At 30.6% G+C, this 20,186-nt stretch overlaps 1 protein-coding gene across 1 annotated transcript in view; it reads left to right on the forward strand.

Moving 5' to 3' along the window:
• Positions 1-10,255, forward strand: part of LOC110102437 — a 37,773-nt gene extending 27,518 nt beyond the window's left edge. Inside the window, exon 2 of the mRNA XM_020830774.1 lies at positions 10,124-10,255. Coding sequence (XP_020686433.1) covers positions 10,124-10,255 — 132 coding nt within the window. The remainder of the gene's footprint in view (positions 1-10,123) is intronic.
• Positions 10,256-20,186: the final 9,931 nt, after the last annotated feature.

Consider the following 20,186-nt stretch of genomic DNA (forward strand, 5'->3'; position numbering starts at 1 on the left):
AAACCTACTTTGGTGGTTTGGAACAACCATGAAAAGTTATTTAATAAATTCTCCTTAAAAGTTAACAGAACTAATTTAAAATTCTCTGGACTACATGGAGTAACTACTGTGGGGCTCTTAAAAAAGGTGATTTAGCGTGCAAGAATATGGATGACTTAGCTTTTGTATTTTCTATCAAATTATGGTTTTATTTTTGTGCTAAGTCTAGTCTTTCGGTCGAGTACATGACTGGTAAATACTATGTGGGTAAGCATCCTACCTTGTATACTTATAAATAGGGTGTTTCTAGAGTTTGGAAAAGACTTTTCAACATAAAATGGGATGTTGAACCTCACATTAAATTGGGTGTTGGTCGGGCTAATCTATTTTTTTGGCATGATCATTGTGTGGGTAAGACTTTTATTGATCAAATGCTCAATTATTTCCCTACTGTGGATATCAAGGTTAATACTTTTATTACTGATAATTTTTGGGATTATTCTAAACTCAAGGATGTAGTTTTTGAATCTTTACTTACGCTCATTAAGCAAATTGCATTAAATATTGAAGTTGATGATATGATATCACGTAACATGGCTAGTAATGGTATCTTGAGAATTAAGGATGCTTGGAATGTTTTTAGATTGAAGAATACTATTTCTAAAAATTTTTATAAGTTATGTCATAAAAGTATACTGACTTCCATTGCTACATGTATATGGAGTGTGTTACATAAATATGTTCCTACATATGACAATTTATTTAAAATAGGTTTTATTTTACCTTCTAAATGTCAATGTTGCTATCACATGGAAAACATGCATCATGTATTTATCTCTAGTCCTATATCCTCTAACATTTTAAATTATTTTGATGATATATTAAAGTTTAATCATTTTTCTGGTAACATTTCCATCAAAGATATCTTAAATCTTTGGTTTACTACTTCTAGAGGCCATATAAAGAATCTAATTCCTTCCCACATTTTGTGGTGTCTTTTTTTTTCTTGGAGTAATTCCTTTTTTGATAATGTTTGTATGGATGAACATCAAGTTATTGGTAATATTAAAGATAAGATTCTTAATCTTTTTAATGCTCAACTTTTCTCTAACAAGGGTATTCTTTTTTTGCTGTTCATTTTGGGATTATCTTTAATAATATGCATGTCAAAGATCAATAGAATCTTATTTATTGGCATAATCCATCTTATAATACTTTTAAACTCAATTTTGATGGCTCTGTCAATGATAATGCTTTTGGTTGTGGTGGCATCATTAGAGATTATCAGGGTAATTATATTATAGCTTATGCTGGTCCTTTTTCAAGATGTTCTATTAATTTTGCTGAACTTTCTACTATATTAAATGGTTTAAAATTATTCCTTTCCCATGGTATTAGAAACATCTGGATTAAGTTTGATGCTATGCAATGTCTTCAATGTTTGAATGACAATAATGATAAAATTTGTAATCCTGACCTATTTTATCATATTTGGGTAACTAAGCAATTTTTTATAATGCTGGTTTTTCTAACATATATAGAGAAGGAAATGCTTGCACTATCTGATTAGCTAATTATGGGTGTAGTTTGCATTATCTTATGGATATTTTCTAATCTGAATTATTGGCCTAATTAAATAGTCTTATCAGATTAAATAAAATTGGTTTCCCTTATGTTAGAGATTAATACTTAGTTGTGGTTTTCTACCGTGTTGCGGTTTTTGTTTTATTTTGGGAATGATTTTGTTCTCATGGGGGCTATTGTTTTGTCAGTGCATTCTGGTTGCATTTTTTATTATGTTTATGGTGCTTGGGATGTGGTTTTGTCTAGCAGTGATTGGATTAGTTCTCATTATAACTATTTTATTAACTAATGCTCAACTTATCCTTTTTCTTGATAGAGTGGGAGGGGTGGATATCAATTGTTATGGTGTTTTGTTTGCCCCTTCCTTTATGAGATGGTTTTGATTTATCTTGGCTAAATAGATTCTGGTTCTTTTGAACTTTGTGTGCATCTTTGGTATTATAACTTAAATCATCTCAGCTCGATTTGGGGAAAGGTGGTAATGTGGGTGATGACGTTTAGTTCTTATTAAGGTGCTACAGCTTTTATTTGTATCCTGATATGAGAATTTGGTTTAGATTTTTTCATTTTTAGGTTAGAATTAGATTATATTTGACTGGCAGCTGATATTTAGGATTCATAATTTATGTGATAGTACACTCTTTAGCTAGAAGTTGTCTACTAACTATCTTCCCTATCTTATTAATTGGTTATGTTTTAATTTTGTTGGTGTTTGCAATTACAATTACTATAATCCTCATATAGTTATGACTGGACTATTTGAAAGCTATGGGTGGATTTTAATTTTATTTGTTTTTAAAGAAATTTGCGGTTGTCTCTGTATGGGTATTCTCATAATTAAATGTTGGTTGGATCATTTGTCGAATGTGCATTCTTCAGCTTTGTCTGGGTTTGGAATGGTCTTTTCTCCTAAATTTTATGGATTAGGAGGGATTTCTATATAGTTTATTACTCTTAGCTTTCTCTTTGGTACATTTCTTATTGTAGCAATTATGGGTTATTTAACTTGACTATTTGCTTGGCAGGGCTATTTGATAGCTTTACCTGTTATTGGTACATTAGTTCCCCCAGTCTACAGCCCTTTCTTGTATGATTTTTCATTATTATTATAGTGGCTTGTTCTTTGGCTATGGGTTTTTAATAATGTCAATCAGAGGTTTGTTTTTTTGACTCTTTGTCACCTATTTTAATGATAGCATTGGGTTGGATATGTATTACTTATTCTAGCAGAACAGTTCTAAATTTCTTTCAATTATGAAATACTATAATGTTATATCTGATCCTTTTTTATAATTTCAATCACGCAGATGGTTAGTTGTTGGTTTGTATCATTACTTTGCTATGGGATTTTTGCATGTGTTCTTTACAATGGTTCAGTTTAGTCTGCTGGCTGTGGATGGATTTAATTTCTAGAAGGTTATCTCTAGAGGACTTTATAGAGGAGAATTTTTTTCTCGTTATGTCTATTATTTATATTGTGATCTTCTCTAGCTTTTTTGTGTGTGTTGCTTGCCACTTTAGATTACACCAAGGTTATTTTGTACTTGTGATTGGTAAGGACCTTGAGATCTTAGGTTTTATTTTGGCTTTTTTTTTGTAGCTCCTCGGAGCAGTAAAGAGCTTGAGGTCCCTTTAAGGTCCTCATAACTTTTTTTTTTTCAATCAGTAGGCCCTTTATTCATTTCCACTAAAAACAAGTATATTCAAAATTTAATTTTTGAACAAATCTAAATGTATGATCTGATTCATACAGTAACAAAATTTAAAATATTAATTAAATTAACCCCCATAATTAGTGGTTTAATTAAAGATAGCGTATCATATTTTATGATTAATAGAGATAAAATTTGGTCATCCCAAAGATTGTACCAAATGAAAGCATGATTTTTGAACTAATCATACTATACGATATATATATCATATTGGACGATCAACTTGAAATCAACTAACCATATTATATGATGATAGCAGTATAGGATAATTGACTGTGATGAATTTTATCATCCCATGAATCGTTCTATATGAATAGAGAGAAAGCAAATAGATTATACTACATGATTTTTGGATCATACCGTACGATGTTTTTTAATAGTTGAACAGTTCATCTGAATAATTATTTACATTGTACTAGATGGGCCCAGATTTTGAACTAATCTTATTATATGAATTTTAATCGTATTATACAAACAATGATGACCAACTTGAATTTCTAGGATTTCTTGAAGCTAACTACTCAAGGAATGTTTTAATATTTCTTAAAACAAAAAGAGTGAATTATATGAATAATGAAGGAACTTTGAGAGAGAAGCTTTTGAGAGAGATTTAGCATTTCAGAGAAAGGAGAAGGTGAGGTTGAAAGTGTTGGAGAAGGAGTGTGAGGGGATCACATGGTTGCTCTAGGCTAGCTACAACCTCACTCCTCTTGTCTCCTTGGCAGTCAAAATTTAAGATTAATGTTCTTTTATGCAAATTAGTATTTGATCATTATTATTGAAATTGTTGTTAAATTATTAGCTTCTACATGGGGTGATTAAATTTTTTTTTTCAAAGTTTTAAAAAATTTATAAAAAGAATAGTATTCCTGCTTAGGAGTTTTTAAAATTACCATTTCACCCCCCTCTTGGTGCGTGTCTGGCTAGTTCTATTCAGTTTAATAACCTTCTCGATTTTTCAAGTGGTATCAGAGCTTGTTTTAATAAAAACATTTTAAAATACTTTTGAAACTTGATCAATGCCTCATTTTGGTAATCGTAACACTATTGAGGGTTATTCAATAACTCGCCCAGCTTTATTTGGCAATATACCTTCTAACTTTTGGAAAATTTATATGTTTACTTTCTTAAAGTCTATAGATATCACATGTGGATGTTAATCCAAGAAAGAAATTCAAAATTTTACAATTTTGTGAATGGGGTTAAAATTGAACTACTATTTTACCAATGTAGTTACGAGGATAGGGATTTAGTCCAACTGAATGCAACCATAATTTGATATGCATTGAAAATTGAAGATTATATGCGTGTATCAACTTGTACTAATAGAAATGATAATAGGGATAAAATAAGCATAACCTATAAAGAAATTAGTGAAGTAAAGTAGTCTATATTAAACTTCCTTCATAACTATGAACTATTTCACATAAAATCTAGTGAATTAATTCTTGAAATATATACTTGGTTTATGTAAATAGTGACATCCTTGCATGCATAAGGTAGAGAACTTAAAATTTTTGAAAATATTAATAAAATTCTTTGTTGTATACCTAGTTCTTATGAATGTAAAGATAACTGCAATTATTGAATCTAAAGACTTGAATGTTTACTCCATTGATAATTTTCTTGGGTCATTCATTGCCTATGAGCAAGGAGTGAGTCAATGGAAAAATGATGCAGGAGAAAATAAGGAGAGAACTATAGCACTAAAAGTAAATGATTAGGATCATAATAGTTCTATAGTTTAGGAGGATGACAACATTGCCTTAATGACGTGGTAGTTCAAGATCTTTTTAAAAAGGAAATAGAGGTGTCATCAACAACTTTGGAGAAAAGGTAAATGTAATAAAAATGTTAAAGTCTCTATTAACACTATTTACTTTGAATGCAAGAAACCAAGCAACCTCTGAACTTACTGTCCAACCTAAAGAATCACCCAATCAAAGAGAAGGATCAAGAAAAGCCAAAGATTAATAGGGGCAAGCAAAAGACATAAAAAACTTTATGGGCTCTCCACCTTAGAATCTTTAGAATAAAAAGGAGAAGACATAACAAACTTATGTCTTATGTCTAATGATAATCTTGATCAATTAGATAAAGATGAGGAATGTATACATTCCTATGATGAATTGCTCATTATTTCTAAAAATATTCATGATTTGTAAAGAAAGCTATAATAGATGCATGCTAGTCTCAATATTAAATTGTCTACTTTATAAAAAAGCATGCTAGTTTAATTATAGAGCATTCTAATTTAGTTAATGATCACATGACCTCGCTTGACGAATACGATTAAACAAGAAGCATATCGACTTAACTAATGCACACGAATCCTTAAAAATATTGCATATTGAACTAGAGAAAGCAAACAAAGGATTAGAAGCATGTGCAATAGAAATAAGTTGAAAATTTAAATGTCCATTCTAGAAAGTGCAAAAATATTCTTAGAAGAAAACATAATTGGACTTGATAGTAGCAAACCACCACCAACCTTAAAATAATTTCATGAGCCCTCAACATAACATCTATCGCATAAACCTTAGAAGAGGAACCATGACCCCCATTGGTTAGTAAATCCATTTCATATTGCTTGGTGTTACTCCTATGGAATGTTATGTCACATAGCCCGCACCTATAATTTCCATCATTGGACACATCTAGTGTAGAGGCTGAAATTTCATTCATTAAAGTATATCATATTCGTCACTGGGAAAGTGGGAGGCTCAGGTATAATCGTCAATGCTAAAATCTTTATTATTTAAAAAAAATTATTAGTTGATGGATTAAAGCATAATTTACTAAGCATTAGTTAGTTATGCAGTAAAAGTTTTGATATTAAATTTCTTTCTAAAAAATGCATAATTAATTTAAATGAAAAACTTATGTTAAAATGAAAATGAATGAATAATGTTTACTTATTAGACTTGAATTGCATTAAAAATTCTAATTCCATTCCTGACTATATCTTAGGAAACTATATCATGCGAGCATGAAAACTCTTAGAAATATTAACCAAAAAGATCTACTTAAAGGCATACCTAAGTTATACTTCCCTAAGGACCACCTATGTGATGCCTACAAACAAGGGAAATAAGTCAAGTCTTCATTCATTTGATTAAGGACATCAACAACTATAGGCCACTAGAAATCCTTCGTATAGACCTATTTGGACCTATCAATACACCCAACCTAGGAGGAAAGACATATGGATTTATAATAATAGATAACTTCTCTAGATTTACATAGTTTAGATTCCTAACATATAAGAGGGAGTAGTTTGATGAATTTAGAATTTTGTCCAGTTGGATTCAAATGAAATTAGGATGTGAAAATTCAACCATTCATAGAGATTATGGTAGAGAATTTGAATATGATAGGTTTTAATCTTTCTATCAAGAGATAGGTAAAGAATAACTTCTCTATCCCTATGACCCCTTAATAGAATGGAATAGCTCAGTGGAAAAATAAAACATTTGTATAAGCTACTAAGGCAATGCAAGTTGAATACACTCTCTCTATATACTTTTGGGTAGAAGTAGTAAATACTTCTTGTTATGTTCTGAATAGCATGAATGTTAAATCTAAGCTAAATAAGGCACCCTATAATTTCCTTAAGGGCAAGACACCCAATCTTTCCCACTTACATTTCTTTGGATGTAATTGCTTTACCTTGATTAATGGAAAATAACCCTTAGAAAAATTTGATCCAAAATTTGATAAAGGACACTTCTTAGGTTATTCATCTGTAGGGAAGGCCTATAGAATCTTCAATAAGAAGGACTTAATAGTAGAAGAGTCTATCCATGTTATGTTAGACGAATTAGATGGAACCTCTAAATCTAAACCCGAAAAAGAATAAGTAGAGGTCATTAAATGGGTTGAAGCCATTATTATAGTTGATAGAGTAGAACCTTAAGAGCTTTTACTTAAAAATTAGAGATACTATACTAGTCATCGTAATAAATGGATCCTAGGAGACCCATGTGAAGGTGTTAAAATTGGGCATGGCTTAGGAAGGTAGTTAGTCATTCTATATTTATCTCTAAGATAGAACCATCAATATAGATCAAGCCTTATCTAATGAATTTTGGATCCTAACAATACAAGAAGAATTAAATCAATTTGTTTGGAATGATGTTTGGGAGTTGGTTAGTAGGCATAAAGACCAGAGCATAGTAGGAACCAAATGGGTTTTTAAGAATAAAATAAAAGACTTATGCATAGTAGTAAGGAATAAGGCTAAGTTAGTAGTTAAAGGATATAATCAGAGTAAGGGATTGATTTTGAAGATGTACTTGCCTCTATAGCTTGATAAGAAGACATTAGGGTGTTCTTAGCCTTTGCTTGTTTTAAAGGATTTAGACTATACCAAATGGATGTTAATATTACTTTCTTAAATGGGGTAATAAAAGAGGATATATATGTTGAGTAACCCCCAAGTTTTGAGAAATGAAAATTCCTAAATCATGTATTCAAACTAAAGAAGACTATGTATGGGTTGAAGTAAGAACCTAGAGCCTGGTATGAAAGGCTGAGCACATTTCTTCCAATTAGAGCCTTTATTAAAGGTATAGTAAACACCACCGTCTTCCTATAGAAATAAGTAGAAGACTTACTCATAGTGTAAATCTGTATTGAAGATATACAATTTTGATGTAGAAATAAAAATATTTGTGACAAGTACTCAAATATTTTGAGTGATGAGTTTGAGATGAGTATGAAGAAAGAGATGAACTTTTTTCTTGGATTTACTCTAAAGTACATGGAAGATATAACCTTTATTAGCCAATTTAAACATGTTAAAAAAATTCATAAGAAATATGAAATGGACAATATAAAGGCAATAACACTTTCATGACCTCTACCATACAGTTAGATAACGACCCAAATGTAAAGTTTGTAGATCAGAAGAAATACATAAGAATAATTGGATCACTTCTTTACGTGACTGCTACCAAACCAAATATTATTTTTATTGTTTGTCTCTGTATTAAATTTTAGGCTAATTCAAAAGAATCCCACTTGATTGCTATTAAGTGTAATCCATAAATATCACTTAGGAACCAAAAACTTAGGAATTTAGTATCCTAGGCATAAAACTTCCTTTGAAGTCATAGGATATTCTGATTCAAAATTTATAGGTTATAGAATTGATAGGAAAAACACCTCAAAATATACCAATTAATCAGATAATCTTTAGTCTCAAGTTCCAGTAAAAAATAAAATTTTATTTCCATATATACTAATAAAGCAGAATATATAGTTATAGGGAGTTATGTTGTACAAGTCCTATCATTTAAATAACAATTCTTAAAGCTTGAACTACCTGTAGGTACCATTCAAATCATGTGTGATAACACTAATTCCATTTGCATATCAAAGAATCTTATCTTATATTTTTTGGAGCAAACACATAGACATTAGGCACCATTTCATTAGAGACCGTGTGATAAAAGGGGATATAGAGCTACATCATGTAGCTTTATTGTGTTTTTTTTTTTCAAAAAAATAAAAATAAAAAATAAAAAAGCTTATTATTTATCATCACACAGACACACACACTCTTCACTATAAAAAAATAAAAAACTAAATTTTTCCTTATCGCATAGTATGATCCACAATTCGTAATTTTTGATATATCCACTTATGCTTAAATCACATCTATTAGCCACATTAAATGCCCAGAAGTGTTCAATCATTTGTGTTCATACAATATAAACCACCCCTAGTAATATATGAAATAAGTATTAGAATCTGTTAGGACAAATTAAAAGTAGCTAGTATGATCATAATTGCCAATCATATTGAAAGAACACTTGTTTGTACTGTATGATGAATTTAATCAAAAGTTATTTAGATGAAAACTCGGGATGAACAAAATTCCTTAAAATCATCTAATACGATACCGATCATACTATACAATTTGACCTTCTTTTTCTGACAAGTCATCTAGAAGATTTAATTCCCCTCATTATAATGTATGATCTTAATTCATACTATACAATCAACTTCAATTATATAAATTAGAGGGTTTCTAAACTTTCAACCCATTCAAAACTTAGCTTCTCTCAATTCCTTTATTCATATCCTAAAATCCTCTAATGGCCAATGGAAGTAAATGAGGCAGAATGACCTAGGGGAGATCTTCCTCCTCTCATCACTTCAACGATCAATTTTTATATATGAGAGATTAAGATACTAAAAATTTAAGGAGGCTCAAATCACCCCATCTAGAAGGTTAAATCATCCTGCTCACAAGTACGAGGTGATGAACCTCTTTCCCTCTACTACTTTGTAGTTCCTATTCACATTAGCGTTTCCTTTCAATTCTGAACTACTCTACGAATTCCTAGCCAACCTTAGGCTAAATATGGAAACATTCACCATGACCTCATATTTGTGACAAAAACCGATAAAAATCATTAAGGAAGATTTAGCGGAGCATATCAATCTTTCAACTAGTGGACTTCATCCATAATTTGTTATCTGTATAACTTATTTTGACATGAGTTATATAAACTTGAGTATCTTAAATGTGTCCATAAATCAACATCTACCCTTAGTCTACTCCATCAATTAGGATTTGGTGTCTACATCACTCCAATTACTTCCATAGTCACCTTTCTATAATATCCAATACCCTAGTTAATGAAGAAAAAATGATTATTGATTATATCCAAAATTTGACTCCTATTTGACATCCCAATACTAGATGAAAGAAAATTGTCACTTTAGGACATGCCATATGTTATGCCTTAGATAAGTAATTCCAAACCAAGTAACCTACTCCTCCCTATTATCTTCCATTTTTCTATACGGATGTTACCTTCCTTATTATTTTCCATCAGGGGCTTGAGCATGACAAGCTAGATTTATTTGAAGAAAAGGAAGCTTCTTTTGCAGGTGGAACTGCACCGCCACCAATACCATCACCTTTAGCTTCCTGCCCTTCCTACCATCATGATGAGATAATCCAGTGACTCGCGAAGGGAAATCAGACTAGACTATCATATTAAATAAGAACAACAATAAAGAGGAAGATATGGGATGGTTTAGAAAAAGTTTTTCCAAATTAAAGATCATTTCACCTCTATCCATAAATACATTCAACAACCTCCAACACCACCACCTAATCAGGATCCATCTTATTTTTAGTGATTATTTGTTTTATTTTACTATTTTAATTTCTTGCAATATTCACCTTTCCCATTGTTCCTCCACTTTTTATTTATTGAGTCTGACCACAATAGAGTGTATGTAACAGGGTGATCATGCACACACACATAAGGGGAGTGAGTGAAATTTAAAGTTAAAAGTTTTTTTATACTAATAATATTGTACAACTTATAATCCTATTATCGGATTTGTTATCGATGTAATAAGCTTGATGGCCAATTGAAAATTTAGTTTTTATGAACTAATCATGCTATATGATCTTGATAATTACTATAGGAAAATATCGTATTATCGATAGATTTTCTTATAAAATTTTTTTAATTTTATGATGCATTTCTAAATTTTCTAGTTAATTTTTTGTGAAAACATTTGAAACAGTAAATTGAGGGTTAAAAAAATTTTATAAAAAAAGTGTTGGAATTAGTTTGCTAGAAATATTTTTTAGTAGCTGTCCAGCTGAAAAACTCGGTCAAAATAACAAAGAAAGAACTTTAAAAAATAAAGTCTGTCCGAGCTATCTTGCTTGCATAAGCATGGCTCTGCCTAGCGCCCATGAATAATTACATTAAAAATTAATAATAATAATTTATAAAATTACTAATCAATAAAAATAAATTATTAAATTTAAAATTAATTAAAGCAAAATTTACATACATACCCCTTTTTTCCATCTTATTTACATGTCTAACACCCAAAATTTTATTATTACATATATATCACCCAATATTATTTTAATATCAAATATACCACTCATATTTCTTTCCTACCACTCATATATTTCATTTCTACCACTCATATTCAATACGAAAATGAACTATGAGTGGTATATATGTAATATTTTTAGGTGTTAAATATGTAAATAGAGTAGTATATGGTGGTATGTATGTAAATCTCTCTTAACTAAAATAAGCTATAGATTTGTTAATTATGAATATATATATATATTTTAAAAATGTTAAATCAGCTAGAAAAGTCATCAAAAAATCTGCTAGAAAAAAATCCAAAAGAAATCTATCATAAAAATTCCATAAAACTTGCTTGCAAATTAGTCATACATATTTCATCATAATTCATCATAAATCCAATGGAAAATCTACTAGAAAATATTTCGTTGGAAAGCATCGAAAAAATCTCTAGTAATGAGCGATTTTTTTGTAGTGAATATTATATGATTCATTATGATCTAAAAACCTCACTGCCATATAGATTATTTAAGAAATTTAAAGTTTGCGGGTGGTGGCTGGAAGTAGTTGTGAGTTGTGGTCACTAAAGCCATTACTCACAATAGCTCTTTATGTTCTGGCAATTTTGAGGTGATTCTAGGGTTCTTGCTCGGTCGACATTTTTCTTCATCATATATTATTATTTTTGGCTGGCTTTGCTTGGTTCTTTTGTTCATTCTCTATTTCCAATTTTGTTTCATGGTTTTATTTTGATTCCTTTAGCTTTCTCTATGGTTTTGGGCAATGAAAATGCCGTCATCATTGAACCCTTGCCTCATTACGAATGTAGAAGGTAAGTCTCACCTTTTTAAAGAGGTTTTTGTGGCTGGTGCTTCATCCTCTCACTCTAAGATTTATTTTATTCATGTTTCTTTCAAAGGTTTACCAGCTTTAATGCTTGATGATAAAGTAGTTTCTAATATTGCCCCTTCTTTCACCTTTATTCTTGTGGGGAATCTTGTTTTATGTTTGCCTAATATGGATATCATCTACAATATTTTTATGAACCTCAAACTCTTAGGAACTTTTTATATTTGATTGATAGACCAATGCCATGTTGCTATGAAACTTTTAAACGATTTAGATTAAAGTGATAATTTTTTAAGAAGAGCATATTATATTCAAAGTTCCCACATGTATTTGCTTAAATGGACTCCTAATTTTGATGTTAAAGAGGAATTTCCTATAGCCCCTGTTTGGATTTTATTTCAAAATTTTAGGTTTCATTTCTTTAATTACCAAATCAATTTTACATTAGCTTGAATATTTGGTAGACCATTACAAAGTGATCAAGCTACCATGTCTATATCTAAGCTGTGGGTTAACTTGGTTATGGTTGAAATGGATATTTTTTCAAGAAACATCCCAAGGAACATGAATTGGTTATGAGCTCAAAGGTTACCAATAAAAAGTCAAATTTAAAAATTTTCATATATTTTGGGGTTATTGTGAAATGCATGATCATGATATTTCTAAATTCTTTAAATTACATCCTAATTTTTGTCAGCATAAAGAAACATCTAAAGATCTGTGAGTTAGTGATTATTCTTCTTCTTAAACTTTTGGGTGAGGTGGCTGTTAAAAGTTTTCAATTTTTTATATAGACTCCATTTGTTTTGGATTTTAATTTACTGATGCTGATGTGGATTTGTGCTTGGATTTTCATCTAATTATTTTTTGGTTATATTTATGCCATGCTTGTTTCACCTATCAACATTTTTTGCAGGAATGTTTTTAGTGTTGATGTTCAACTTGGAGACAATTGGGTACGGATCATGGAGCTTCTTGATATTTTTTATTTTCTTCCTCCTTTTTGGGTGCTCTTTCTTGGGCATCATAGATTTTACCTAGGTGTACTTGTAATTATGAGTTGAAGTGAACTCGAGTTCTTAGAAATTTTTGCTTTAATTTTTGTAGCTCTTTTGAGCCTTAGCGAGCTTGATGTCCCTTTAAAGACTATGTAATCATTTTTTTAATTAACACACAGGCCCCTCTAAGGGTTTTTCCTATATATAATATTATTGATATAACCCCCCTGAGATCCATATGGGTGGAGGGATTGGTGATCTTGAACCTGTGGCCTCGTCGGTGGTTAATGTGGGAGATACAAATATTATTGAGGTGGTTAATCCCTCAAGTCTATCCATCAAGGTTGGAGGAATTATTGATCCTCCTTCAGGTATTGTTGGCTTTAATTTTCTAGTCTTTAACATTAGTGGTAATGCGGATGAGTAGTTGATGGATTCCGATATGGATGAATTAATGGATGTTATGGTCACTGAACATAAAAATATGCTTACTATTTTGCAACTACCTAGTTCAACAGATAATAGCTTCGTTGAAAGTGGTTTTGATTTAAAAATCAAAGAATCATTAATCATAAGGTTAATTTTGTATATATTTCTCATGCACATTAAATTGGAGAAAATTTTTTTTGAAGAAGGAGAACTTATACAAGGGGATATTAAATAGGGTACTATTAATTTTGGTTCTAATGCAAAAAAGGGTTGTAAGGATTCTCAAACTCTACCTAAAAATTTTGTTTCTTTGACTGTTCATGAAAATCCAGTAGATAATAATAATGAATTGGTGAGGAGGAGAGTGAATTTCATTCAGTTTAATCTAGAAAGATCATGAAATACATAAATATTATGCTTAAATCCCCTAGAGCAACCCGGTCACAATTTTCTCATTTAAATCCTCATGATTAAGTCTTTTACTTGGAATGTTAGGGATATTGGTTGCCCTTCTATGAGGGTTAGAGTGAAGAACTTATGTCGTATTCAATATGTTTTCATTCTTATTTTGGTTGACACTTTTATTTCTAATGTTATACTGGATAGTACAACTAAGTTTTGGGTTTTAATCATCTTATCGATAATATTTCTAATATGATTTGGGTTCTTTGGTACGAAAATTTTTTAACTTTATTTCCTCCCTAGTTGAAAGACTTTGGGGGTCAAATGCTATTTATTAATCTATGGAAGGCTTTAATAAGATAATTTTTTATTGTAAACTTATTTATATTGGTTATACTGGTAGAAATTTTACTTTATAGTAATCTTTTGCAAAGGTTGGATTGTGTTCTATTTAATGATAATTAGATTAATAATTTTACTTCTACCCATGTTGAACATTTTATTACAACTCTTTCTTATCATTCCCCTAAACTTATTTTTATTGGGCTTAGAAATGCATCTCCACCTTTAACTTCAATTTTGAAAACATGTGACTTCTTGATCACTCTTTCATTAATATGGTGTAGGAGAATTTGCAAGCTGCTCTTCACCTCAATAACTCTATTTTAGGTATGAATAGATTGTGGCCTAAGTTGAAGACACTTAAGCAAAAAAAATAATTGGTGGAATTAGAATGTGTTTAAAAATGTTATTACAAACATTGTTTTCGTTGAAGAAAAATTTACCTCTTTGCAGTAGATTTTGAAAAACCAACATTTTGATGCTAATTTTACTACACTTAAACATACTGAAGTGATATAGGTAATCTGCATAACTAGGAAGAAGCTTATTGGAAGCACAAAGCGGCCACTAAGCATCTTATTGATGAGGATAATAACACTATGTATTTTCATCCCATAGTTAAAAGGAATATATTTAATAATTAGATTAATAAATTGCTCGTGGTAATGATTCATTCTTTGAATATATTGGATAGATTGCCAATATTGGTGTGGAATTTTTTAAAAATTTGTTTAATAATAATTTTATTACCATTCCCATTGCTAGTCTTGATATAATTCTACATATCATTAGCTAGAATGAAAATTTGTCTATTATTATTCCCCCTACTTTAGAGGAAATTAAGAACACTGTGTTTGATTTGAATTCCAATTCTTTTGGTGGTCTTGATGGTTATAAGACTAAATTCTTCCAAAAAGCCTGGGACATGGTGAGCTTTCAAATTTTAATATTATTTTAGACTTATTTTCTTGTAACCCTATGCCTAAGTTTTTTTCTTCCTCCTCCACTGTGTATATTGATAAAAATAATGGGGCTTCTTATTGAAAAGATTTTAGAACAATTCGTTTTTGTACATTTTTAGTAAGGTGATTTCTAAAATGTTTATGAACCATCTTGCATCTTTGCTTTCAAGAATCATTGCTCCTAATCAATGTGTTTGTTAATGAAAGATATATTTTGGAAAACATCTTATTAGCTCTTGAAATTTTGCACGGCTTGGATGTTAGGGTACCTAGAGGTAACATTATTTTTAAATTGGATATTGCCAAAGGTTTGATAATATTAGGTGGGATTTTTTTTACCACATCTTGCATTTTTGTTAACCTTATTAAATAGTCTATTAAAAATTCTTTTTTATTTACTATTACTAATGGTAAAAGTCATGGTCATTTTAAGTCCTCTCATGGGTTGAAACAAGGTGATCATATCTCCCCTGCCCTCTTTATTTTTTCCATGGAGTAATTTTATTGAGGCATTATTAGTCTTTATGATTTTCTTAACAATTTCTATAGAACTATGGGTGTCTTTTCTATTTCTTATTTATGTTTTGCTAATGATGTTATAATTTTTATAAATTCCTTAATTAATAGGGTTAATAGAATCATGAGGTTTTTAAATATATTTGAGAAGTGTAGTGGTCTTTTTTGTCAATAAAAATAAGAGCTCCTTTATTGTTTCAAATAAGGTTCCTCATAATCTCATTATCCCTATTAAAAATAATACCGATTTTTCTCAAGGATCCTTACATATTGAATATTTAGGGGTACCTCTCTATAAGGGTAGAACAAAAACTTTTCTTTCGATGGTCTTATTATTTCTATCCAAAAGAGGCTTATCTCTTGGGATTCTAATTTCCTTTGTTTTGTTGGTAGATTAACTCCATGCTTATACCTTTCAGACCTTGCAATCTATGTTTGATGTTTGTAATAGAATTGAGAAATTAATTAATAAGTTCTTCTGCCATGGCTCTAATGTGAACTCCAAAGCTATTTGGTCCTCTTTGACCAATTGTTGTGGGGTTCTTAATGAATGGAACATTGGGGTGTAAAAACATGTATGGTCTTTCTTATGCACTTTACTTTAAATTATGGTTCAATTTTTTCTCTAGACTTTCTCTTTGGTCTAATTTTATGATAGATAAGTATTATGTTGGTAAGCACTCTTCTATTTATTGTTATAAGAATGGAAACTCCAGAGTGTGGAAAATACTTTTCAATATCAAGTGGAGTGATGAACCTCATGTTAAATGGGGGCTTTTTTTTTTTTTTTTAAGAAAATGCATAAAAATTGCATTAAAAAAAATAAAAGAAGACAAACTAAGAATTCACCATATTAGATTCCTCCTTTATAATAGACATAAAAAGAGGAGGAATCTTATCTATGGTTACATCTTCCCAAACAAAAGAACTTATTATTCCATAGTTAGCACAAAGATCGGCTAACATGTTAAATGGGGGCTTGGTAGAACGAATATCATCTTTTGACAAGATCAGTGAGTTGGAGGTAAGTCCATTTATTCCATTATTAATTCAATCTCCATCGTCGCTATTAAAGTTTAATCTAACATAAGCTTCCCATGAACATTAATTCTGATGATTTGTAATTATACTCTTTGTCCCATAATAGTATGTTTAGCTTAATAGATGCTTTGAATGAGTTCATGGATAAAAATTTTGTTAAAAAAAATTTCTCTATCATTTGGCATAAAAGTATCCCTAAGACCATTTCTATTTTTATTTGGAGAATCATGAACAAACATATCACTACTAACTAGAATTTGAGGGAAAATGGCTTTATTAATACTTCTAAGTGTCAATGTTACTTTCATGTAGAAAATATGCATCATGTGTTTATTTCTAATATTTTTGCTATTGAATTTTAACATATTTTAATGATATTTTAAATATAAATATTTTTAATGCTAACATATAAATAAATAATTTGCTTGATTATGGGTTTATTCATTATAAAGAGCATATCAAGAATGTAATTCCTTCTTTGATTGTGTGGTACTTGTGGATTATTAGAAATAATTCTATCTTTAATGATATTCACATGGATTTCTCTCATATTATTCAAAAAAATATGGATAAAGGTGTTTAAACTTTTTGTGGCTAATCTTGTGACATCCAAAAATTTTAGGAATTAATCTTTCATTGACAATAAATTTTGTATAGTTCTACAGACTACCAGTTTTTTGGAGGATCCAAAATTATTGTATTGGATCAAACCTCCTTCGAATATTTTTAAGCTTAATGTGTATAGTTCGATTAAAATTGATGCTTTTTGTTGTATTTGTATTAGTAGGGATGATAATCGTAATTTGATCATGGCATTTGTTGGTCATTTTCATAAGTGTTCTGTGGTGATGGGTAGGCTCTCTGGTATTCTTAACGGCATGAAATTATGTGTTTCGCTTGGTATTACTAATATTTGGATTGAGGTGGATGCCACTCCTTGCCTTATGAATATGATAAATAGAGTTTGCAATCCTGACCTTTTTTATCTTATAAGAGAAATAGAATAGGTTTTAATATGTGTTAAATTTTTTATTTCTCTTATTCATAGGGAAGAAAATGCTTGCACTAACTTATTAGTTTACCTTGGTTATAAGTTTGATAGCCTTACTATTTTCACTAATAAAAACTTACACATTATATTGAAATGGATGATAAGGTTGGATAAAATGGGCTTATTGTATGTCATAATTAAGTCTCTCTTTGGATTTTTTCTTTTGGTCTTCTTTGCATAAGCTGGGTTACTATCTTAATTGGTGTGGTTATTTTTTTCTATTTTGATCGGGGTTTTAGGGTAGATTTGGGTCTTGGATATTAATTTTAATATGCACACTTTAGTTTTTTTGGTGTTGCCCATTATTTTTTTGTAGTATTTACTACATTCCTACACTTCTGTAGTGATGGACTTGAACTATCATTGTAATATTTAGTTTCCTGATGTTATTTCTATTTATTGCTATTCTACTCCCAGGGGCTGTAGTGTGTTCTAGTGGTATTTCTAGGTTATGTTTGCTAGCCTTCATGGGAGGTCTAATGGAGGTTTGAATGGTGGTTACCATTATGGTTTTGTTGTGTTGTTGGGTTTGTCCTATGTTTGAAACTTTTGGTATCTCAAGTATTCCATCATGTTTTATCTTCTCATCCTTACAGTTTTTCTCTTATTTTGTGAGCCCTAGTGTTATTTACTGGCAAGGTCTTTTGGCCTTTCTGGGCGGTCTATTGGTGTCTTTGGTTGCTATTGGGGGCTATAGTTTCTATCTTTTGCTAGGGTGGAGGTTATGCTAGGAATTCTCCTACTATTGGTTTCTCCATTATTTGACTCTTTTCCACGTACTACTTTTATATTACTTAAGCACTTTGCATTTTGAGGTGTTTGAGAGCTTCTGGGTGTAGGATTGAGCATCATCGGGGTTATCAAATTGATGACTACTACGGTTGTTTCTTCCTGAGCAATTCTAGCCTATCTTCTTCTCTTGTTTCCTACTATGGATTTGTTCATGTATTTACTATGGGTTAGATGAGTTCTTTCATTCAATTATATAGATCCTTAACTTGTGGGGGTGTGTGGATCAGCTACTTTTTGCTCGCCTAGTTTCTTAAGGCCCATCCATTAACTTTATAATTTGGCTAAATATTACTGTTACCTCTACTCTTCATACTAGTATTTTATTATTATTGCTGGTTTTTCTGTATAACATGTCTAACAACTATCTTGGTTTTATCATTAGCATATGGGATTTGAGTTAGAATGGTCATCTGTTATGTTTTGTTGCTTGTGGCATTACTATTTGGTTTTGAAGAGGCTAGTTTTTTAAGCTGTCCAATACTTTTATGTTAATTACATTTTGCTAAAAACGTTGGTTGCCCATTATCTACATTTTAGTGGTTTCTCTACTGGGGTGGCTTGTCTTTGGTTATTGTGGTGTTATTCTTTTAATTTTACTATTTACCTATACCTTAATCCTATTTACTTTGAATGAATCCTTTTAAGTTATACTTGGAATGGTAATGGATATAAAAAGGTTTTTTTAATGTGCAATTTTTCTTACTTACCCCTAACCTATTATAGTTTACTTTTTTTTACTTTGCATATTTTTTATTTCTATTAATTTTTGTAGGTGTATTCATAAGTTAGATATCTTAGTACCATGGTTTTGTGTGAAAGGATATTGATCAAAGTTCATTAGTTGTTCCATTCTATTTTTTGGGTTCTGCCCTCTTGCCACCCTATCATACCTAGGTTTTTGTGTAATTCTGCTTGGTAGGGATTTTAAGCTTGTAGGTTTTATTTTGACTTTTTTTGTGGCTCGTTTGAGTAGTAGTAAGCTCGAGGGCCCTTTAAGGACCATATAACTTACTTTTGATCAATGTGTAGGCCCCTCTATGGGTTTCAAAAAAAAATTCAAATTTTAATTTTTGAACTAATCGTACTATACGATCTAATTTGTACTAATTTTTTTTTTTTGAAAGAAATGCACTAAAATTGCATTAAAGGGGAATCTAGTAAGTACAATTAGCAAGAGGATCACATTCTTCCTTGATTAAACAAGACAACAAGGAAGGAATGTGATCAAAAATAAAACTATCAAAAAAGAAACTCTTCTCCAATGCTAAAGTAGCACAACAATTAGCTACCTTATTACAACTTCTATTAGCATGGAGAAAAACCACTTTATTAAAATCATTAAGAAAACACAACTCTTTATTAGGCCAACTATCAACATACCGTTCACCCCTCTTCAATGAATCTTTGAATGAATTTGATCACATTGGCAATATCACTTTCAATGATTAATCCTTTGCATTCTAGCATCCAGCTTTTTAGAAATTCCCTGACGGAGAACACAGCTTCAAGTTCCAATTGAGCAATATCCAAGTGAGATCCCATCTTTCCAAAAGCACTTATTAACCTGCCTTTGTGATCTCTTAAGACCCCACCAACTGCAGCCAAATTTGATTTAATCAAAGAAGCATCAACAATTATTTTGATCCATTCTTTCGGTGGAGGGCACCAAG

This window comes from Dendrobium catenatum, unplaced genomic scaffold (assembly GCF_001605985.2).
Source record: "Dendrobium catenatum unplaced genomic scaffold, ASM160598v2 original_scaffold_172295, whole genome shotgun sequence".
NCBI classification, from domain to species: Eukaryota; Viridiplantae; Streptophyta; class Magnoliopsida; order Asparagales; family Orchidaceae; genus Dendrobium; species Dendrobium catenatum.